Source organism: Capsicum annuum, chromosome 12, assembly GCF_002878395.1.
Source record: "Capsicum annuum cultivar UCD-10X-F1 chromosome 12, UCD10Xv1.1, whole genome shotgun sequence".
Classification (NCBI taxonomy): Eukaryota; Viridiplantae; Streptophyta; class Magnoliopsida; order Solanales; family Solanaceae; genus Capsicum; species Capsicum annuum.
Genome location: NC_061122.1, coordinates 48,926,447 through 48,951,976, shown reverse-complemented (window position 1 = coordinate 48,951,976; position 25,530 = coordinate 48,926,447). Strand labels below are relative to the sequence as shown.

The window sequence follows — 25,530 nt, the reverse complement described above, 5'->3', positions numbered from 1 at the left end:
GACAATTATGTTATACTGTAGTCTTTCTATCCTTATTTTTAATTCTTTACATTTTTCAGATATTATTTTTTTTAATTCTTTATATTTTTGTAATTTATGTACGTTATTCATTTAAAGGATATTTATAACATTTTGGTGGATATCTAAATCTAATTTTATCATAATTAAGAAATTAATCAAATAAATCCAAATAAATACTACTTCTGATAACTTTAAACAACATAAGCTCTGATACCAATTGTAGGAACTTAAGTACAAAGGCCAAAGGACACAATTGTGAATACAAACATGTACACAGTGAAAATTTTGATTATGCATCTTTACACGTGGATAAATAATATCCACATGAGACCGTATAACCAAAAGAAATATAAAAGGTTTCTCATTTCCACCCTAACTCTTTAACTTCTCATTTCTCTCTAAGTGTGTTAGAAATCAAACCGTCCCTTTAGTAGCTTTATCTTCTCCACAATGTAAACACACTTTGAACGATTTCATGTTGAATTTTTGTTGAGGGTGGTAGTGAAGGTGTAGTGATTTCGTTGAAGGTGGTGGTGAATATTTCGTGTTAAGTTTGTGTTGAAGATTTCGTTGAAGATTTTGAATTTTCCACTACTCAAAAGTAGAGAAATATTAAAATTTTTGTTTGTCAAGTAAGTTATTACCTACAAAAATATATTTTTTATTTATTTTCATTATGTTAAAAATGAAGTTATTTTCTTTCTATTACTGTTTTGATTATGCATAGAAATCATATTATTGATTGTTAACGGATGTGTTATTGACTATATTGTTGTGAAACTTTGAGAAATTTTGCATGCATGGCTACTAGAATTTCTCGTAATTAATTCAAATATTAAATTTTTTTTTGTAAAATAAATTTTTTATTGTAATTTGTGTGTTGGTTTGCTTACTGTTGGATTGTATTGTTCAATTTTGGGGCTTTTTATAAATTTACTTATGTATCTTGGGGGGTTTTCTCGAAATTGTCTTGTATTATTAATTGTTGGGATTAAATTACTCATGTACTGGTGTATTGTTGGGACTATTTGTGCACTTGTGTCTAGTTGGCTGATTTTTATTGTGGTTATAGATTGACATATGGCTACTAAGTTTTTGAACTTAAGATTTAAAATTAGGGGTGTCTAGGTGAGTGAGGTTGGTCCAATTTATATTGATAGTTGGACTGAGTATGTATACAACGTGGATGAAGATCACTTGTCAATTTCTGAAATTACAGACTATGCAAAGTCATTGGTATTACAAAGTTGGGGAAGACTTATGTTGTGTCTTCATTGGGGGTGATTTGATTGAACTGAAAAAAGATAGGAATATTTATGACATTGCATTATTTCTTAAAGGTGAAAACACAATAAATATATGTGTGTGAGAACTCAATTATAGAGTATGTGGGTCAATCAAGAGGACAAATGAGTCAAGTTACAAGTGTTGGTGAGACTTTTAATGCACTTGTACCTGCCAGAAAAGAATATGAGGTATGTTTTGTTCCATATGAAAATACCAAGGAAAAAAATCAAGATCTAGGATTGGCTTCTTCTTCTACTGCTTCTGTTTTGAATAATCATGATAGATCTGAAAATGTAGAAGAAGTTGGAGTTGATTATGATTATAGTTCAATATATTGGACTAACACTGAAGAAGAACTTGAAACAAATGTCCAAGAACTAGTTGAACCAGCTGTTCAAGGAGACGAAGAACCTGTTGTTCAAGAAAAAAAGGTTAGAGGCAGTGATAATGGTGATGATGATTCTGACCAATCTATCGACTGTAAAAGTGATGTGCATGAAGAGTTGAGGATAGTGAAGAAAAACATGAGAAAGATTAAGATAGAAAATAGGAGTAACAAGAAGAAAGAGAAAGCAAAAGTTTTTTTGGGTGAAGTTGGATTGGATGATGGGTTTGATAATATTAAAAATGATAAGAAAAATTATAAGGATAAATTAACAGAAGGTGAGCCACTCTATGATAGTTTTGACTGTGATAGTTTTAAAAATGATGATGATTTACAGTCTATTTTTTATGAAGAATTTGAGGGAAGGAAGTTAATGGGGAGAAAAAAGAGTAGTTCAGTGATATATGATCCAACTTGTGAAGTAATTGTGTGGCGGCTAGGTTTAGTATTTAAAAGTTCAAATGAGTTTAGAGAAGAAGTTACTAAATATGCTATAAAGAAGAGGGGTTGAGTTTGACAAATATGTAAATGAGACTTATTGGATAATACTGAAATGTAAAAGTGGTTGTCCATGTTTATTGTATGCTAGCAAGGAAGGGAGGACTGAAAACTTTTCTGTTAAGACCTACAACCCAAGGCACAAATGTACTTAGACCAACACTAATTTTCTTTGTAATTCAAAATTTTTGTCAAATTATCTTAAATATAGGATTATATCCCAGTCAACTATCAAAGGGTGGGAGATTCAAGAATTAGTTAGAAAAAAGTTGGGTGTTTATATTGGCAAGACAGTATGTTTAAAGACAAGAAAGATGATTTTAAAAAAAATTAAAGGGGATCATGTGGCTGAATTTAACATAATCCTAGATTACAAGGATATGTTGCTCCCAACAAATCATGGTAGTACTTGTGTTGTGAAGCTGACTGATTCAGATAGTGGAATGAAATAATTTCACTCTTTCTACATATGTTTTGAAGCTATGAAAAAAAAAATTCAAAAGGGACACAGAAAGTGTATAGAACTGGCTAGATGTTTTTTGTAAGGAATTTGTAAAGGTCGGTTGCTGGTAGCTATTGCCGATGATGGAAACAATCAAATGGTTCCAATAGTATCGGCAGTGACTTTTAAAGAAAGTAAGGCTACATGAAGATGATTCTTGACGATATTACAAGATGATCTCATTTTAGGAGATGATTCTCAGCTCACTATTATCAGTGTTATGCAAAAGATAACTATATTTATTAATATTTTTTTAAATTTAATTTAGATCAAAATCAACTAACTTCATCTTTTTGTTTTAAAACTGCAGGAACTAGTTGCTACTGCAGAAGAAATACTTCCTCCATGTGAGAACAGAATGTGTGCTAGAAATATTTTAGCTAATTGATCAAAGAAACAGAGAGGCATAGAGAGAAGGAAGAAATTTTAGACTGGTGCTAGATCAACTTTTGAGGCACAATTTCAGCTAAATCTTGATGCTCTATCCAGGTTGGGCAGAGATATTATTGAAGATTTTATAGTTTACAATAACGAGAGATGGTGTAAGGCTTACTTCAACACCTTTTTCAAGTGTGATAGTGTGGATTATAAATGTAAGAGTTTCAATGCTTGAATTTTAATTCCTAGGAACAAGACTATTATTTTAGTATTGGAAGAAATCAGGATTAAAGTGATGACAAGGGTGAGTAAGGCAAGAATATTTGCTAATTTTTGGACAGATGACATATCTCCAATGACAATGATGATGTTCAATGCAAATGTAGAAAGATCAATGCAGTGCAACATTGACTGGAATGATAATCAAGCATTTGAAGTGATGGAAGGGGCATACAAGCATACTGTGAATTTGAAGCAAAAAAATATAGTTGTAGATCATGGGAACTAAAAGGAATTCCCCGTGCACATGGTATAGCAGCAACGAACTACTTAAATTTGGATGCATCACAAGAAATTTTTATCTGGTAGAGAAAGAAAGCATATTTGAAGGCTTATTCTTACTTTATTCAGTCAGTTTCAAATATGAAAATATGGTCAGATAGCAGGAATCCTATAGTTTAGCCACCTGAAGTGACACAAATGCCTAGTAGGCTACCAAAAAACAAAAAGAAAAAAATTGATGAAGTGATAAAATATGGCAAGGTGTCAAAATTTGGGGTGTCAATAACATGTTCAATCTTCAAAGAAGCAAATCATAATAAAAAGGGTTGTCCACAAAATTTCAATCGAAAATTAAAATCAGCCACAAAAGAGGTAATAATCTCATTAGATTACTTATTAACTAGTTTGTTCTTCTAGTATGTTGCCTCACAACAGTCTTATACTGAAAAGAGAGAAAAAATCAGCACAAACAACACTGACAAAATTGATGAAAAAATAATTATAAAGGCCAAGAGTTATGAGTCAAGGTGTATTTATTTCTGAAACTAGATATACTTGTGTTAATGTAAGTTTCTTATTAAATTGATACTTTTAATTATTTTTAAAAAGGTTAGTCAAAATATAATCAAGGCATACATTTTTCAGCAAGGATTGGCTAGTAGTAGAAGGGTTAACACAAGCATAGTGAGTTCTGCACATGTCACTAATGATATTGGTTATCAACCAACAAAGGGATTGAAGTGAAAAAGTGTGCGTGCTATTACTTAAAGAAAATTTCAAGTTCAAATCAGATCAAAACTGCTGGGATTAGGACAAGGGCATAACTGATAAAAAAATCTCCATCAAAGAGTACCAAGGCAAAGACTTCATCAAGAAAAATGCAAAGGGCAAGGAAAAAGGTTCTACGGATGGTGGTTGTTAGTTGTTCTTTGTTGGCTATTGTAACTACTTGTGGTATTGTAATAGAATGATTCAACTAGTCGTTAATTATGTGTTTTGACAGTCGGTGTTTTAAGTACTCTACTTGATTTTGGTTGAAATAATTAAGCACTATGGTGTCGTTAGTTTCATGATCAGATTTATGAAATGCATCTATTATGACAAAGTTGTATTGTTACATTATGCTTAAGTTGTGTTGTATCACTATAATTGTATTGCATTATGCTTAAGTTATGTTGTTGCCAACTTATCATCTTCTTACAGAGAAGCCAACAATAACCAAGAAATATTAGAAGTATAACTACAAATATATTGCTTTAATCAGCAAAGAAATATAACTATATCAGTTAAAAAAACCATCTTATCAAACTAATGCATCATTACATACGCCAACATCAATTTTCAATTCAACGACACAAAAGGTAAATGAACATCATCACATTACATATCAAACTAATGCACAAAATTAGCTTTAACATCCTTTTGTCTTTCAACTCTTTTTGTTGTTTGTTGGTCTTCTTCAACAAATTCAAAATCACAATATTGATTTGACGAGAAAATTTTGGATCATATCAATCAAAAAAGTTGCAACTAGTTCAAAATAGAGACTGCAATTCATAAAAAAGAAAGTTATAAAATTAACTTGCTACTAAACATTAAAAAAAGAGAATATAAATTACATACACCATAATGCATACAACCAAGGAATCAACGTCCGGGATTATCATCTGACCATCAAATTCTCACAATTGAAAGGAGACTCACGTGCACAAATAAGTCTCATATTATAATTCATGGAGTTAGAAATAAGTAGATAAAGTAGAAGCAATAGAATTAAAAAAAAAATTAGATTGAAAGTGATAGAGGAAGAGGGATAATTGAAATTTTTGAAAAAATTTAAGAAAAATAAAATTTTTTTCATTTTTTTACCATTGAAAATGCTAATTTGGCAAAAAAATAACCCCATCACGTGCGTGATGAAGTTTGAAATCAAATATTTTATCACGTAGGCCAAAAAAGGTCACTCGACATAGTAAAACAACTTCGGGGGAGTACTTAAGACAACTCAAAGTTCAGGTGTACCATGAATAAAATGGGACAATTTCAGGGGTACTTGACACTTCTCTCTTTTTAAAATGAAATTTGAAATTCGAAATTTTGAGTTTTTGAAATTATGTTCGAACATGTATTTGCATGATAAAATATTGATGTTTTGTGAGTAGAATTTTCAACTTGAAAATGTTTAATTCGGTCAAATTTTATAAGTGAACAAATATTTAAAGATAAGTTTTTAAAATCTAAACTCTAGCTAAAATGTAGAAATCACGTCACTAAATAGGTTGAGATGTAGATGTCATAGTGCATTACAACATTACGTAGGCCCCGTTTGAGATTGTTATGAGAAAACGATTTATTTGAGAAGTGTGTTTATAAAATAATTTCTCAGAAAAGTATTTTTAAAAAAACGCAATTTGTGTTTGGCTACTCCATTTCAAAATATTTTTTTAATAAATGGATAGTATTTGGTTAATCTTTTTTTAAAATTGGGTTTGAGAGACAAATTACGAAAAAAAGATATTTATTAATTTTTTAAGTTTTTTATTTTTTTAAGAACATGTATTAATAGACTTTTACTATTAAAATATTTTATAGAGAGAAATTATTTTAAATATTTATTATAATATTTTTGATTAAATTTTTATTTATATGTAATTAAAAATTACACATTATAAAATTTTCAATCAATATTTATATACATAAATACATAATATATTCATTTATCATCATCATCAATTATGATTTTTTTAAAAAAGTAAAGGAGTGTGTAGTAAAATAATGATGATATATAAATCATAAAAACATAAAAAAATTAATAATTTAAAAATGAAGACTAAAAATTTTTAAATAAATTTTTAATCAAATTTATGATATATGGTAATTAATTAATAAGCAATACACTGATATATATGTATAAGTGATGGGAATATATTTTACATTAAAAATAACTTTCTGCTTCTGTTTTCTATTTCTTTCTAACAACAGAAAAATTATTTTTTCTTATATTTAAAAGTTACCAAAATATCCTACTTTATCAAAAAAAGCATTTTTTTTCTTAAAAAAAAAAAAATATTTTTGACTTCCCAACAACAATTTCAAACACCCCCTTAATCAAAGACCCTAAGAAAAAGATTGGTGCGCATGGTATTAGGTAGTAAAACACTTATTATATATTGATGAAACACCTTAATCAACTAAAACATTCTATAACACCATAAATTTAGGTATGGTTTGATAGCCGATAAAGAAACGTGTTATTTATGTATTAATTTATATGCAAGTTATTCATATATGAAATTAATATGATGTCTGATTTACAACTTAAAAACTGATATATTAATACATATATAAATTATGAGAAAATTGATATGTATGTTATACATGGTAGAAGATAGAATAACTGATGTCATATAACTAATACCCGCATAATTAATGCTTACATAATTCTGACCAACTATCGCACAACCCCATTGTATAACAAAATCTTACAAGAAATTTTGTTACAAATTGTTTTAGTTAACTCACTAGGAACATTTATTTCACAGTTGATTACCCGATTCATAATACTTTGTACTTTTTTTTTTTGGGGGGGGGGGGGGAGAATGCATAATTATTCCCCTAAACTTGTCATCAAAACTTACTTTAACACTTAAACTTAACTTGTACCCCTTAATAACTTTCAAGTGAATTTTATACCACCCCAAAAATATTATACCACTCTCACTACGAAGAGTGCAGTACACACGTGCCACGTTTGAGTCACCTCCCTCAACATCCCAAAACTCAAATCTTCTTCTTCAACTCCAATCCATCGGTTCTTTTTTTCTTCATTTTCAAATTTTCGTTTTCCTCCCCCACCCCACCCTCGAAATCCGCAATCACCATTTTTGAGTTTCATTAATTTGATTCTACACTCAAATCATTGGAATTTAATTCTTTAGAAACTACAATCGTAATGCGAAAGATTTTGAGTTTCAATTTGAGGGTAAAAGGAATTAGAGATAGAGAAAAAGTGAAACTTTTTTTGTTAAATTTGGAGTGGTTGTAATTTTTGAGAAAAAAATTGTTCGATATAATTTTTGTGGATGAAATTTACAAGCAATTTGGTGATTCAGAAAATGTCAAATTTGATTTTTATTTATCAAATTGCTTGAAAAAAATATTTTGATATGTCTTTAATTGGGGATGAAAAAATATTTTAATATATATTTGATTGAAAATGATGATAAGAGAGTAAGGAGAAGAGAAGGGGTGGTGGGGTGTGAGAAAGATGAAGGTGGTGGCCGGAAATAAGAAGTGGACCCTACTTTTTTTATTTTTTCACTTTTTCTCTGCCTTAACTCGCCTATTTTACAGTTTTTGTCACGTCAGCCTTTTAAAGGGTATAAAATTCACTTGAAAGTTATTAAGAGGTAAATAATTACAAGTTAAGTTTAAGTGTTAAAGTAAATTTTGGTGACAAGTTCAGGGGGTAATAATGTCTTTTTCCCCTTTTTTTTTGAAAAAAAAATAATAATTGTACATTATTAACATAATGTTATAAATGTATTTACATTATGGTAAATGTCTATCAAGATATAATAAGATCTAGTTGATATCTATCAGAATTTGAAGTATCTGTCTTTTAGTTGGAAACTAGTTGGAAACTAGTTGGAAACTAGGAGTATTTTCCCCTATAAATAGAGGGTTTTATTCATTGTATTTATAATCAAGATGATCTCTCATCCCTCAAGAGAAATAACAATTACTCTCTATTCTTCTTCTTCTCTATTCTTTTGTGTTTCGTAAGTATGATATTTTAAAATAATCTGTGTTTCTGTTAAACAATTACATGAATAATCAGTTTTATTCAAAGAAATTGGTTAGTATTGTGTTTGTTGTTAAAATTTGATTGCTTACTGAAAAAAAAAAAAAAAGGTTATTTGATTTGGTTACTGGAAAAAAGAAGAAGGGGTTATTTGATTGCCTTTAGTTTTCTTTTCTAACATGCTCATTATTTTTGTTACTGTATGGTGTAATTTTGTCCAAAGCAATTCATATTTTTCTCAGTCTCTGTCGCAATGTTTTATTTTCTCGCTTCAATTTTACTTTATCGTGCCCTTGCATGAAGACGTTATAAGAGGTTACTTTGTGGAATTTTTTTTCTTTATTAACTGAGACATAATAAATTATTGTGTTTGTTATATGTTATAATTTTATAACCAACTGCTACCATGTGAAAACGAGACTCTGTCAAACAAGATGAGATTATAAATCTAAAGTAATTTCAAGATTAGTAATTTTTGATATTATTTATTTTTTGCTACCAATGGTATAATTATTGTTGGATTTGTTGGATCTAAGTGAAAGTTGTGATTTGGAACCATTTATACTTTAAATTTGTTCTCAAAAAATAATATTGTTTAAGATGTTGGGTTCAAGTCCCATCAATTTATGCCTAAGACGCCTTTATATGGATAAAATACTGAGTTTGAATCTCAATACACCATATTGATGATATTATGATGGCTAAGGCAAAATAATGGGTGTTATTCCATTGATATGCTCTATTCCATGAAGTGAATATAGTAGCAATATATGATATCTGAAAGTTGACAACTTGCTTCATTCTTGAAGTGAATGCGGTAGCAGTGTATAATATGTCTGAAAGAATACAAGTGGTGATATTTTCACATACTTATTATGATTATAATTAAACATATGTTGGAGAAAAGTTCTCCACATTATATGTATGCATTAGTTTGTTCCAGAAGTAGCAATATTTTAAATGAGTCTATAAGTTATCATAATTTGATAGGCTTAAGGCACGATTATATTCCATTCCTGGGGAATGAGAAGCTTATTATAATGCAAATGTACACTTGATTGTGATGGTATCACCACTCACTTCAATGAGGCAGAACAATCGAGAAGAGTTATTTTGAAATCTACTTCTAAAGTAGTAAATCAGAAATTTATTCATGTAATAGTAAATCTGAAATTTACTAACGTAAAATGCACATGTCATGGTAAACTTGGAGTTTACTAGAATAAAAGTTCATAAATTAAAATGAATGATTCCGACATCTCAAAGATGTGTATACTGACAATTGAACATATATTGAAGAATTAGAAAATTCTTCATTATTTTTAATGTTGTTTGTTCTCATGATAAGTTGGTTGGACCAACTAATTTTGGGATTGGATCCCTTAAAATTTGAAAAATATAAAAGGTGAATATGGGCCCGTTCACCAGTCATGTGATCAATTAAGATGCATCGATATAAGATGATCACTTTTAAGTTTATTGTCAACCTACAGTTTGACATTCATAAAGTTGTTGCTCAATAAAATTGAGTTAAGAGCATAATTTTCAGATTGTGTAATCAAGATAATTCATCTTGATGATGATAATTTAGCATTGAATGCATTCGATAAATAGCTAAATCATTACTAATAAAAACAAAGCTTCATGTGTTGGTCTGAAATATGATATGTTGCATACAATGGCACTTGTATGCATTAGACCAATAAATTTTGATTATTTCTTCCCTCTTAATTGGTTCAAGGTCAGGAACCAACTATTCCATCTAATAATTTTGATATGCGGTATATGATTTATCAATATACCATGATGCACAAAGATGGAGGATGTATGTTAGTTTTCCAAACATAAGGGGGAGATTATAAGCAGCCATGAAATATGTTAGGAATTATCGTCAGATCCTCATTTAAAAGATAATTCAAGTAGAATGCCGAATGCATCTCATATTTAAGCTGCAAGTGCTCCTATTTTGTGTTCATAAAGGACAAAGTCTACGCATGCATGAAGCATGGTAGACTAATCGGTTCCAAATAAAATAATCCTTTTCAAATAAGGAACAAATAATTATAATAAGAAAGCAATGTGCTCTTGAAGAGCCTACGACATAACACTTCATGAAACACTTATGAGAGGTTCAGGTACCTGAAAATAATAAAATGATGAGATCTCAAAATGTTATTTCATACTGTGAACTGATACAAAATGATATATCATTAACGATATCTTTGATATGATATTAGCGCAATATTGTAAAAGATTATGAGGATCTGAATTCTACGTTAATTTAAGCATGCTGATGTAGAATATTTATCAAGTGACATGAAAGGATGCATCTTGGTAAGCGTAAACCTTATTTGATTTGCAATCCAGACACTTCAAGATGTCACATATGACATGTTGAACATGGTCACTTGACAAAATTTACATGAAAACTTCTTTAAGGATTCAAAATATAAAAGTTTCTGAGAAACTTATTGATAATTTTTACATTGTATAAGCTAATAGCTTGAAAATTATTGAAACTCTTGGAGAGTTTTCAAAAGCAATAGATTATTTGCTGACATGAGAAATATACCGAATTGAATTGGTTATGAAGAACCACATCTTAGTACAATTGATGTACTAATATATCTTGTAAATACTACAAGGCTTGATATAGCCTTTTCAGTTAATTTATTAGCAATATTGCAGTCCCGATCTTATTTGTCATGCTGATGTTGGGTAGTTATCTGATTCGCATAAAGCTTGGTCTCAAACAGGCTATGTGTTCATATGTGATAGTACTGCTATATCTATTGTAGCCACTTCATCGAATCATGCTGAGATAATAGCTATTCATGAAGCGAACCGAGAATGTGTATGATTGAGGTTCATGATACATCTCATTCGAGAAAAATGTGGTGCGAAATATGACAATCTACCCACAATATTATACAGAGATTATGCAGCATACATAGCACTATCTTAAGAGAGGATTCATAAAAGGAAATAAAACGAAACACATTTTGCCAAAACTTTTCTACATACATGAGCTACAAAAGAATGGTGATGTTCACGTGCAACATATTCGTTCAAGTGACAATGTGGCTGATTTATTCACAAAATCTTCTCCAATTGAAACTTTCAGGAAGATGCTGCACAAGATCGAGATGCAAAGGTTCAAGGATGTTCTAATTAGGGAGAGTTGATACGCGTTGTACTCTTTTCCCTTACGAGGTTTTGTCCCACTGAATTTTCCTTATAAGGTTGTTAATGAGGCAACCTATATGTGTATTATTAGAGATGTGTACTCTTTTTCCTTCACTAGATTTTTTTTTTCCACTGAATTTTTTCTAGTAAGGTTTTAACGAGGCACATTATCTATCTAGACATTCAAGGGAGAGTATTATAAATATATTTATATTATGGTGAATGTCTATCAAGATCTAATAAGATCTAATTAATATTTATCAGGATTTGAAGTATCCGTCTTTTAGTCAGAAACTAGGAGTATTTTCCCTATAAATAGAGGAATTTTATTCATTATATTCATGATCTCTCATCCCTCAAGAGAAATAACAATTACACTCTATTCTTGTCCTTCTCTATTCTTTTGTGTTATATTTTATCATATTCACATTTTCACATTCCCCCCAGTTAGGGTAACTGGTCATATCTGCTTGGTCACATATTTGATTCCCTTAAGATACGAATTTAAAGTTTAAACCTTAATTTAAGCACTTTACTGCAAATTAAGAACAAACACATAATAACAACATATTTAGGTGCATCAGAGTAGATACAAAAAATTACAACAATGTATGTATGATTGTTTTTTCCTCCTTGACTAATTACAAACGGTCCTACATTGTCATGTTCATCACTATTGTTACTTAATTCTGTTCAGTGGAATTCTTTCACTTTGTCGTGCAACTCTTGCCACATGAGAGATCCTTTGAGGCATGGTCATTCCTCCAGAGACGATGATCTCTGCATTTTTTGGCTTCATTGTTAGAAACAATTGCATAAACAAACCCGAAATTCATTAGAAGCATTTGGACATAGCCTTCCATGGTTATTTTTAGAAAGACAACTCACTAAGCTAAGGACACCATCAAGTAAAATGCATGTTTCGACAAGTTACTAATGCTAAACAAGGAGTGACACATTAGAAGACAAGATACCAAAAAAACCAGAGACGTACCAATGCCTTCGCGGATGGACATGTTTGGTCTTATAACATCATTGGCGTTAACCAGGAGTACATCACCAATGTATAAATGGTTTGTAGGGACAAAAACACTACACAATTCTTCATCCCCTTCATCTGTCTGCAAATCCAGAATTAATGTGTCATTGATTACTGATATCAGCCAACAAAATAATAAAATGCCCTTTTCCATGTTCATTAATTTAGTTGTTCTTTCTGTTTCTCATCATTCATCTCTACTCACCACCCGAGAGAGGGGGGATGGGGGGCAGAGAGAGAGAGGGGGGGGGGGGGGGGGGTAGGGCGAGAGAGAGTATGATGAGCTTATATTTGAAAAATGTCAGTAGTTCAAGAAGGAACTTATGCACATCAAAAGAACATTCAGCACTTGACTAATAAAAGAAGCTCAGCATTTACAGGAAAGGAAAAATAATATCCCAGTCAAACCGTGTATGAAAATTAGATAGATAACATATGAAGAATATAAGCAAATTCATACAGAATTTAAGCCGAAAGTGACAGCTTTTTCTAATCTATTTGTCTATCAGCAAAAGAAAATATGCATTTCTGAAAGTGATAAAGAAGATGGTTTTTCCCTATTACAGCATGGTATCAAAAAGGGAAAATCTGCTGCAGAGAACAAATACCTGAAGGGTAACTGATGATGTTATAAAACCAAAGGCGTATTCACCCACACGGGGATGACGAATGATTGCCACTTCCTTAAAAGCAGTGGTGTTTTGGTCTGTAGATTATGTACGAATAACAAATCAGTCAAGAACAAAACGTACCAACGAAATACAGCAACATCATAATACTTCATGGAGCAACCTAACTCTCAAATAAAGTATTTATTTTTCAGTCTTCAAAGCACAAATTTGATGCGTTGTCTGTCTTGGTGGACCTGATCACCATGCTTTTTGACACCCTTTATTATTGAAATGAAAGTCCAGGAAATCAGATTAAACTTTATTTCAAATTTCACTTGTTAACTTCACAGCTCTGAAATTCGTTATACTCCACCGTTAGAGATTATCCTTCCTTTTTCTCTCTTTTGTTATCCACCTTTTCTTGATGAAAGGAAAAGACGATTGTAACATAGTCTGTAAACTATTAAGGAAAAAAGGGCAGTTCTCCCCAATCTTCCCTGAAACTCAACTCACCCCCTTTCCCTTTCCATCAATTAGATACGTGCACCGCTCCTTGCCTTGCCCCTTAACAAACGGAAGGTAAGATTCATTCCATCATTATTCTCCTCATAAGAAGAAAAATCTGTAGCTTTACCTGGAGATACTGCAGAACTAATCTGCTTTGAGGCCGAGTATAAGTGTCTGACGAATGGCATTCGCTTAATAATCCATTCCCCAATCCAGAAAACAGTAGCACCCAGCCAAGATGAAACAAAAACTCCAACTAAGAATACGAAAACAAGAGATGTGACAAATCCTAGTCCTGCACCAACAAATGTCTAAAAGGTCAGGAGATCTGGGCAATATACAATGGACGTAACAACTTTTAATACAAGAGGGGAGGTCGGCAACACACAAGCCATCCTATGGAAACATGAGATTTATGAAGATAACATGATCGACCATCAAAAACCAGCTTAAGTTCTTCAAGTGATGAAATGTTAGATATTTGATGAAAAAGAATAGGCATCAACAGCTTCCTCACAAGTGAGATGCCTTTAAACCTCAGGAAAAGGATAGTGTGTCTTTACATATACACTGATATCAACATCACAGTTCTAAGAGCAAAGCAATTCATACAAGTTGGAGAATTTCTTTTGGCAATTGAACCCATGCTCTCCTCTATCTCTGTGGATCAGCAGGAACTGCTGGATAATGGCTAACCCTTAAACACAACGTTATGCATTGAGGTTGGAAAGAAAGCAAGCACGATTAATGGCTATTCACTCCTTATATTTCTAGTTATACCCGGTCAACCACGAGCATCTTAGACTTATATAGCTGAATATAGTTGGTCGTATGCTGAAGGCAATAACCTTTTTCGAAGCTGCTGACTGAAATCCCCAGTTACCACCACTAACCAGAAACAAAACTTTACTTCCATCTCTACTAGTATGAAACAAAATAATCAAACTTGACAAGAACCACCAAAGACAAGACAAGAAAATATAATCATAAAAGCTTCTCCTTGCTCATATTGCACTAATAAGTTTTCATTGCATTATAATTCATTTTGCTCTGGTAAGTAAAGAAAGTTTATAATTCATTGCATTACTTTTCTCCTCAACAAAAGGAGATTGTAACTTTTTACGTGTTCACAAAGAAATCTATGCAGCTGATAAGTTCAAATTTCAAAGAACAATTTGCACTATCATCTTATGAAAGTTGCAGCTATGCAGAAATGAAATATTGGAAAACGAAAATATGAAGCGAGTCATACGTATCAAGAGGCTGGATAAACAACCTCATTAAAGAAAACTAACTGCAGCTATCAAAATTTTGGGAAATTGGACCTACCAAATATGTCAATACCAAGTTGTTCATATAGTGGACTGAAGAAACCATCAACAAACTGAATAAACCACCATGTGACAAAGAATGTAACCGCCACAGGGAAGAGAACCACACTGCAATTTCAAATTTTGAAGTTGTCAGGAATATTCCCAAAACCTATTAAAATTGGTAAAGCAACAGAAGAGAAAAGCCATTACCATCCAGTCATAAACTTCTTGGATACCCAGCTTTGAAGAAAATAACAGCAAGCCTGTAAAAGGTGTATGAAAAATTATTAAGATATGTACAAGTAAAACTGCCTACAGGAATATGCCTAGAGACAATGCTTAATATGTCCTTTTCTCATAAGAAGTTGTATTACAATTGGCATTACAAGGATTAAAAAGGATTAGAGAATGAACATACAGCAAGTGTCTATTAAACTGTTAACCTCTAGAGAACATGAATTTCTAAATCATTTGTTCTCATGTCAACCAATTGTTTCCAGTTTGGAGATTCTTTTCTGGATTCAAGCTATTCCACAAGCTATAATAAATTCTTCAAAATAACCAGATAAACATATGTAGAATATATATTGGTACATTGGATAGGAAAAGCACTAGTGAATATACTGCTAAACTTCCCAAAGAACCTGATTTTCTTAAATTATTTAGTTTGACTCGGACCACTTGTTTACCAGTTTGAACTTCTTTTCTAGATTCAAGTTTAATTGGAAGGTCTTTAAATCTCTTCATAATAACCAGATAAACTTGTTCCTATAACTTTTTCCAATTTAAATCAAAAGAACTAAGTAGCTAAAGTATTTCTAACCCATATTGCTCACTCTCCAAAAGTGTTGTGCACCCCGAACAGATCCTAAAAAAGATTAATGACTTTTGGAGGATCCGACACGCACCCAGAGCCAGAGGTACTTTTGAAAAGTTCAAGCAACATAGTTTCTAACAATAACGCCTTTCTATCAAATCAGTTTCAAAACCATAACACAAGAATGTATGCTTGCATAGGATGATGGTAAATCAATAAGTTATTACCCCAACCCAAACTACCAACTATATTTCTCATAAGTAGGTAAGCTGCACAAAATCTATGACCTTTTGTTTTATAAGGATGCACAAAATCTATGACTTTGATGATATCAAAACTATCATTTAGCTGTAAGAATCCCCTTTTCCTACATTTTCACATTCAGATTACTAGAATGTACCTTTTGTACATAAATTGACTCTAATTATTCAACAACTCCCCGCCCAAATGAAAGAAATACAAACTAATCATATTGTCCTTGAGCATGTAAATTGAAAAAATATCAAAACCCGTTTTAAGAACCAATTCCTGTCGTATTCTGCAGAAACTTAGCTAGCGTTTGGCCACAGATTTTGAAAATTTTTCAAATATCTGTTTGGCCATGAAATTTCTAGTCTTCAAATATTTTCAAGTTACCAACACTGGCTGAAATTTCATATTCACAAAAAATGCACGTCCAAACACAACTTCAAGAACTAAAATTTTCAAATTTCAATTTCAAACTCTCTGGTCAAACGAGAAATACAGTTATCCAAATTTGTATTTCAGATATTGTAAATATATACACTACCGTTTGACTCCAAAATTAAAATATTCAAACTCAATACTTTTCAACAAGAATTGTCCATATCCTACGGCAAACAGAAGCAACCATTTTCCCATTTAACGTTCTTTTCCATTCCTTCTCTATTTCACATACAAAATCAATACTCTGCATCAAGAATACACTTCCTATAGCAAAAACACAAATACCCATTTTCCCTTTTCTTTATCGGATTTACGGGCAAGAGTAAATTTCCTATAAAATTTCAAAAGAAAAATACACGAGCAGCGTTTCTGATCTTCAAATATTTTCAAATTCCCAAAAACTAAAAACTAGCTGACACCAATTTTTGGAGAAATTTCACTGCCACTCGTGAAACTTCAATTTTTTTCAAAGTAAAATGCATATCCAAACACAACTTTAAAAATTCAAATTTTCAAGTTTCAAAATTCAACTTAGAAATCTATGGTCAAATAGGAAATGCATCCAATTGGTAGTTCAGATATTGTAAATACATACTACCCTTTGACCCCAAAGAATTAAATATCGAAACTCAATACTTGTCAACAAGAAGTACCCATTTTTTACCCTTTTTTTTTAAAAAAATAAAAATAAAATACTTCTCAACAAGAAGTACTCATTTTCCCATTTAAGCATTCTTTTCCACTGCTTCACCATATTTTCAAGAAATCAATACTATGCATCAAGAAAACACTTGTTATAGCAAAAACACAAATACCCATTTCCCGTTTTAAGGGCAAGAGTGAATTTCCTGTAAAACTTGAAGAAAATGTTCAGACAACTTTAGATGATTAGAAAGAAAAAGTGACCTTGCGGGTAGAAGAATTAGGTTCAGCAGGAGGAGATTTGATGGGGTCTTCAGGATCTTCAGTAGCTTGACTTAGTGGTATTGTCGAAGTCGGATCTTTCTCTTCTGCCATCTCTAGATCTTAGAAAGAAATGGTGAAGACTTGTAAAACACCTAAGAGACAGACCGGTGATATTGTTGCGAAGATTAGTTGGGATACTTTGGGGTTTAAGACAAGAAGAGATTTGTGAGTTGTGTGAGTCACCTTTTTCACTTTGTTAACTTCCAAATCAAGGGAGGAAATAATCATTAAATAAAAATTCTTTGTTTTCAACTTCTCACGAAAATTTGAGTTTGTGATTTTTTTGTAAAATTATATTTGGATATATAATTTATTTAGAGAAAAAATAGTTTCTTCATTCTATATTAATGGTATTTTATTAAAAGTAGTTAGTATTGGTCGTTTTATTAAAAATAATTATTTAATATTATTGTTCGCTAGTTGATTTTTTTCTATATTAATCGTATGATTAATTATTTTTTAATGTATTCACACTTATTTATAAGAATTTCTAAAAAAAAATTTAAGGGATGAATTCGTAAAATTATCTTTTTGTTTACATGTAATAAAAAAAATGATGAACTAAAATTAAGGGAGTATAATTTTGTGAGCATGGGGGAGCAATCTTAGGTGGTGGTTCATTGCATATGGAAAATTATGTGGTGTGTTAAAAGTTAAATTTAATTACTATGGATATATATTAAATATTACACATTTTTAACATAATTGAAAGAAAAATTTCACTCTTTATCAAATTTCGGGATCAGCCACTATTTGTGACTAAAAGTCTCAAGAATAATCCAAAATCTACGGTCAAATAATTATTTAATAATATTTTTTAAATTTAATTTAAAATCTACGATCAAATAAATATTTAAAAATATTTTTTTAGAGTATTATCTAAAGTTTATAGCAAAAGCTAGCTAAGTACTCTCTCTTCATTCGATTTTACTTGTTAATACTTCCTCCGTCTCAAATTACTCATCCCAAATTTTCTAATTTGATTTCTCATGTTACTTATCTTTTTTTATTACAAAATTTTTGTTTTCATGTTTTACCCTTTGCATTAATTATTTATTCTTCAAATTAAAATATAAACATCATTTAAGAGGGATACCATAGTAAACTAGCCATGTTATTAATTATTTTTCTTAATCAATGTGTCATCTCAATTTGGGATGGGTTATTTGGGACGAAGGGAGTATTTTCTTAATTAGATTTTCATTTTTATTTACTCCCTCCGTCTCAAATTACCTGTCCCAAATTGAGATGTCACATTGATTAGGAAAAATAATTAATAACATGGCTAGTTTATCATAGTATCTTTATTAAATGATGTTTACATTTTAATTTGAAAAAAAAAATAATTAATGCAAAGGGTAAAACATGAAAATAAAAAATTGTCTCTTCTTGATTAATGAAAAAGGAAAAGTAAAATGGGAAATCAAATTAGAAAATTTGAAACGGGGGAGTATTATTTTTGACATATCAAAAAGAGACAAAAGATTTTTTTTTTATTTTACCTTAATATTAATTATTTATTATTCAAATCACTTTCAGCAAATATATCTCTAAATCAATTAATAAAAGTAGTATAGTGGAATAGTTATTTTAATAATTATTTTTTTAAGAGGTGTGTAATGTTAAAATGTGATAAATAAAAGTGAACAAATGAAAGGAGTGGAACTTAACTTCAGAATTTTAGACGTTTTGATGGTTCTGAAAAATGCAACGTCAATTTCGATAATAATAAATACAATGTTTAAAGAGTTTTAAATTTCAAAATGTATCAAGAAATTTTTTTTTTAAAACAAAAAATGCTGTAATGGGGATTGGCAATTGAGTGTCAAGTGTACTTTACATGAATTTAAAGCGATGGGATTAACTTAAATGCTCTTTTACGTAGCTTGTGAGGAACATGGAACATGGGATAAAAATTATTCTAACACTTACTATTATTTATATCAACCAAATAATTATGACTTATTACAAACATTTTAACCATATAATTATAAAACAAATAATTATGATTTATTGCACCTTCAAGGATTTTTTAATTTTATTTGATAAAGCACCTCTATCAGGAATTATTTTCTTAGAATGGGATAGTTTAAATCTTGAAAATAAGAGTGATCTAGTATAAGGCTGCATTTGTTTTTGTTAAGATTCAGACGTTTGAATTTGAATGCATATCTGAATGATTAAGATGTTGTCTTCAGATCTGATATCTGAATGATTAAGACTATTTGTTTTTCAATATCTGAATATGTAAAATTTATTTATTTGCATATAAAATAAAAAATATAATTTAAATAAAAAATAATTATATATAGAAAAATATTTAATTTAATACAATAAAATTATTAGTTGATTGAAAAAAATATTTATATTTGTTAGTGATAATGGAGATGGTTTGTAATGGTGGTGGTGGTGGTAATAATTGATGTTAGTGATTAATAATGTTGGTGGTGGTAGTGGTGATGATAGAAATGTTTGGTGTTGTAGTGATTGTTATGATGGTGACAATTGATAGTGATGGTAGTAGTGATGTGAAGTTGGTTGATGTTAGTAGTTGGAGGTGTTGATTGTGATAGCTTAAAAATGAATGCATGATGATTGACGATGTATTAGTGATAGTTGAAGATGTCGTTAGCTGTGATGGTGGAGATGATTATTAGTAGAGATATACTATAGCAGTGATGGTGGTTGAAACGGTGCTAGAGGTGGCGACATCGGTGACAATGGTGGTGGTGACCGAAAAATGTATGGATGCTGATGATATATAAGTAGTAGTTAGCGGTGGCGCTAGTTGTGATAGATGAGTTAGTTAGTAGTTGGAATCGGCCGATAGTGGTCTATGATGATGGTGGTGGTGGAATTGGCGTTGGCGTTGATGATGGTGATAGCGACGGATATAATTAAAATAATGAATGTAGTAGATATGATAGCGACTGGAAATAGTAATTAGTAGCAATTATGATTGTGAATGGTGGTTGTGATAGTGGAGGTGGTTGGTGGTGGTGGTGGTGGTTGGTGGCAAAATGGTGGTTGACAATGGTGGTGATGCAGAGGTAATTAGTGGTGGTGACTGATGATTATAGATAGAGTTGTGGTATTATCCAACACAAGAATACCTCTTAATAATTAAGACTTAGTTCCAGATCTGAATGATTAAGACTTATTAAGAACTAAAATCTTAATGAAAAACAAATGCACTTAATGGTCTGAAGTCTGAATCATTCAGATTTAGACCTCTATTAAGTGCAAACAAATGAGGCCTAAGTGTATAACTAGCGGCGGAGCCAGAATTTTATCAAGGGAGTTCAAAATCGAAAAAGTAAGCACACGGAACTAGCCGTAGAGGATTCAACATCAATTATATATACATAAAAGATAATTTTAACCATATATAAATAGTATAATTTTTCGTCGAAGTGGATTCGAATGAACCCCTAGTCATAAGGTGGCTCCCCCCTGTGTATAACAGGTGAAAATGATTTTATGATCTAAAAATTATTTACACTAACAATTATATTATTTAAATTCTTCTCTAATAAAATATATTATTTTTATTGTGTTTTTTTTTTAATCTTAATTAGAAAAAGCAACCTTGTGCCCGTAAGCTGATTAGGAGTCCGTTTGGATAGGATTAAAAAAGATAAATAACATAAATCTCACCATTTTGAAACATAATTACCTTGTCTCCTCTTTTTCAATTAAAATTTCTCTTCCTATTCTTATACATAAATTGTCGACCATATATATTACTATTTATGTATCTGAACTAACTGATTTAGCTATAATTAAGGAAATAAAATATCAGTCTTGAATACATATCTCAAGTAACGCTATATTTATGAAATTGTGATTAATGGATCCCTTAAATTCAATATCAACTTTTGATTTTTAAAATTTTGAAATACCAAATCAACTTCTACAATCAGAATTAGAGATTGAGGAATCTCAGGTTAATTCGGCAATTGCATTCGAATTGCATCCCTTGTAATAATGTACATTGCAAACCAACATTAGTTTAACATGCAACAAAACTTAAGTAAATTTTTTTAAAACTTAAAAACATAAAACAGTGCTTAGTATTCATGTCTAATATTCTTTCATATACATAACTATGCTGTGTATATAGACTGAAATAAACACACCTCAGCTTATCTAACAGAGTCATATACATAACTGTGTTGTATAACGCTGTTAATGCATAACATATACATAACTCTGTAATGTATATGTTCTAAAAATACAACAATCCAACAGAGTTTATTTCAACACATATACATAACAAAATTATGTATATGGGTTGATACATATAATTGTGTGATATATAACATTGTTAATGCATAACATATACAAAACTCTGTAATGTATATATTCTGGAATAAACAACTCATCAGTGTTTGTTTCACCATATATACATAACAAATCTAAAGCATATGGACTCATATACATAATAATGTTATGTATATGGGATAAAGTAATAACAAATTTCATACATATATATATGACGTGACATAAAAACTCTCAATAATGTCTAATTCCATGCATATACATATCTTTTTTTTTTTTTCTATTTTTTTGTTCTTCCTCTTTTTATTTTCTTCCAACAAGAATGATATCACCAGTAGCGATCCAAACTTTCTTGTGCATCTTATTTGAATTTCGGAATTGATGAAAAAGGAAAAACAAAAAAAGTTGACTACCTTTCATAATCTGTCGCAAATTCTATGGATTTGCCTTTAACCCATTTTGTTTATGAACTCAAATTGTAACCCGATACTGCTGATTCAAAACCCAAACTCTAGACACACTGTATTTTAAAATACCGCCAACAGACACAAATTCCACATTCCCCGATAAATAAATTCTAAAATAATTTTGCTTGCGTCTCTTCTATTAATGTGCAAATGGAGTGAATAATAGAAAAGGAGAAAGAGAAGAAAGCAGTTAGGTCTAGAAGTACGTTCCAACATACAGTAGCACTCTTTAATTTAAATTGACAGTTTTTTATATTTTCATTCTTTTTATTAATTAAGATTGTTTTTTGTAAGATTTTTATGAATTAGAAATAGGGATTTGATAAGAACAGTAAATTCAAAATTTGAAAAATTGAAGTTCTTCTATTGTAGGCACCTTCTAAGGAAATAAAAGCGTAAAAAGGAAAAGGTAAAGTTATGTATATAGATTGTAGAGAGAGAAACTGTAAATATGAGAAATTTGTAATTAGTTTGGAGATTTGGGACATTATGTAATAAAAGAAAATAAATTTGTGACATTTTATAATTTTTTCTTTAAAAAATAAGCTAAAATTTTAATAGTATTAAGAAAATAGCTTTTAACTTATGTGTTTAAAAGTTGAAAATAAGTGTTTATAAATTAAACAGATAAGTGTTCGAATAGAAGTGTTGAAACTGAAAAAAAGTTGTTGATACATTTGATAAACAAGTGTTGTTAAATATTTTTTTGTTGTCAAAATAACTTAAATGTCCTTAAAACTGTTAATACTATAAATAAGTTGAATTATGTATAATTTTTAATTCTGATGATTCAAAAACAAAGAAAAAAATGAGGAGAAAACTGGCGGAAAGAGATAGAAAAGTGGCAAAGATAAAATGAAAGAAAAATAATATATTTAAGGACTACAAATTTGAGGTATTGTTAGAATTGGAGAAAAATATAAGGGATAAAAAAGTAAATATTTTGATCAAATTTAAAAAAATTTTAATCTAAAAAGCAAAAAATTGGGGTACCAACTTCTTAGTTTTTGCTCTTTCTTAGTTAGTTTTTTTTTTTAAAGTACTTTTTTTTATTTTATCAAACTCCTAAAAAATCTAAAGAAGAGACTAAAAGCTGATTTGACCAAATTTTAATTCTATTCAAACGAGCTCTGGGTCGGAAACCATGATTTAGAAAAAGTTTTTTTCCGAAAATATCATTTGAACATTGTCATTTGTCACTAGTAGGAGAAAATATAAATTAGGGAAGTTAATACTTGATTTATTTATTTTTTGAGAATAGACAAAATCTCTTAAATTGTTGGCGAAACTTTCTTTATCAATTGGGTCATTATTTATCCTCTACTATTGTTGTTCGAAATTAATTTAATTTCTCCTTAAAGATGACCTCGTAAAGAATATGTCTCCTGAAAACGCGTGAAAAAAAGAAAAACTTAAAGCAATCAAAATTAAACACCTGTCACCTTCCTATTGTATATATCATTAATTGTAGTTAATTAATTTTTTAAAAAGTTTCAGAGTTTCTCATCTTTTTTTCCATTTTTCCCTTTTTCATTTTTTTTTTTTCATTTCTTTGTCTTCTTCTTCCCATAAACATTACCCTTATATATAAACTAGATCATGAAGGGCCCTTTTTACGGATCCAATATTACAGTGGTGGCCAACTCTTAGTTGATTCTACTTAGTTTATATATTTACGCGTAATATTGGGTTGGCCCCTTTTACGGAACCAATATTACAGTGGTGGCCAACTCTTTGACGAAGTAGAGGAAGTATGAGATTCGGCTAAATGAATGTTTACACGTGTATTGTGATTTTCTTTAAGTTGATTGCTTTCTTAGTAGTGGCCAACTCTTAGAGCTCGCCTGTATTCGAGATCATCTTCACAAGAGTAATTGAGATTGGGAAAAAGGGATTACAACACTGATTCGAGGCATTCTTGTCTAATAGCTTGAAACCCACAAGGTGATAGCTAAATTGGGATCAAAGACAAGGGATACTAGAGCGATACCCTAAGACTCACAAGGTAAAAGGTGAGATTTACCTAGTCCACAAGACAGTAGGTAATACCAAGTTTGTCAGATTCTACACGTGTGATGGTAAGATAGTTGGGTTGATCACAAACAACTTACAGTGTTAGAAAGCCGGGGGAAACATAGTCCTAGTGTTCCTCTTAAATTGTCTACAACCAAAAACACACTCAATTGGTTACTTTTGTTGATTAGTACAACCCCCCAATTTACTTTACCGCACTTCTAGATACTTCAACAAGTTTGAGATACGAGTTCGATGTATTTTCTATGGAATCGATCCCAACTTGATTTAGGTTACTGTATTTGACATCGACCACGATATACTTCTTTGGAGGTATAGTTTTGGGTGTTTTGCAAAAATGTGACTCTCAGAGTCGCCACTTGATTTATTTAGAAAAACTAAGAAAACCTTTTAAGGCACCTAAAATGTTCGCTAACTTGCGGTTATCCGAACTGTTTGAAAATAATTATTTTGACTAACTTCTAAAAAGATTGATTGTTGAAAAGAAATTAATTTTTTGATGTTTACGCAAAATTAATTTTTTGACGACTTTGTAGAGAATCTAACTAGTCTAAGCAAATAAAATAACAAATAAGCGCATAAGGGGAAAAAGGAGAAAATAGGAGACTTAGGCTCGTAAGCCCAAGTCATCAGCCCTGTCTTAATCTAATTGGGCTTTTGGCTCATCTTCACCTGTCCTACTCTAAATATTGGGTTTTGCCTCATATCCTGTCCTAAGCTATCTTTTGGACCTTTTGGCCCATGGTCGATTTCACCTATATTACTTTACATCTTTGGCGTCGAGGCCCAAATGAATAAATAATGAAATGAAGAAATAAATAAATAATAAAAAAAGACAATAATAAAAAAATAAAAAAATGAGACTTTCAAGTCTCTTTGCCACTTCAAAGACGGGACTTTAACCCATTCTTCTTCTTTCGATTCCTTGCATTCGTGCGCTATGTAATCATTTTTTGGACTTTATTTCAGGCTTGACTTAAAAATATGGGCCTCATTGGCCCATTATGAAACGCGACGGGAAAAAGTCCGTTTGGACTCCAACGAATTTTCATGCAAAACAAGAAAAAATAAAGGACATTAATACTACCAATGAGAGGAAGAAGAAAAAGAAAAGCGAATTAACACATTAACCAACCTAGAGGGAGGTTGAATAAAATCAGTTGACACATGACCAACCAAAGAACGAAAAAAATGTAAAGGGAGATGATACATAATCAAATTAAAGAAAGAAACATAACATGGATCT

General features: G+C 30.7%; 1 protein-coding gene across 1 annotated transcript; it reads right to left on the bottom strand.

The window, feature by feature from the left end:
- Positions 1–12,104: 12,104 nt before the first annotated feature.
- Positions 12,105–17,813, bottom strand: LOC107851519 (protein LIKE COV 2). Its single transcript, XM_016696576.2, has 7 exons — positions 17,443–17,813; positions 15,243–15,295; positions 15,049–15,158; positions 13,847–14,014; positions 13,210–13,307; positions 12,557–12,683; positions 12,105–12,342 (listed from the first exon to the last, which is right to left on the bottom strand). The coding sequence occupies exons 1-7, from the start codon at positions 17,551–17,553 to the stop codon at positions 12,242–12,244; spliced, it is 768 nt and encodes a 255-aa protein (XP_016552062.2). The 5' UTR covers positions 17,554–17,813; the 3' UTR covers positions 12,105–12,241.
- Between the last annotated feature and the right edge of the window lie 7,717 nt (positions 17,814–25,530).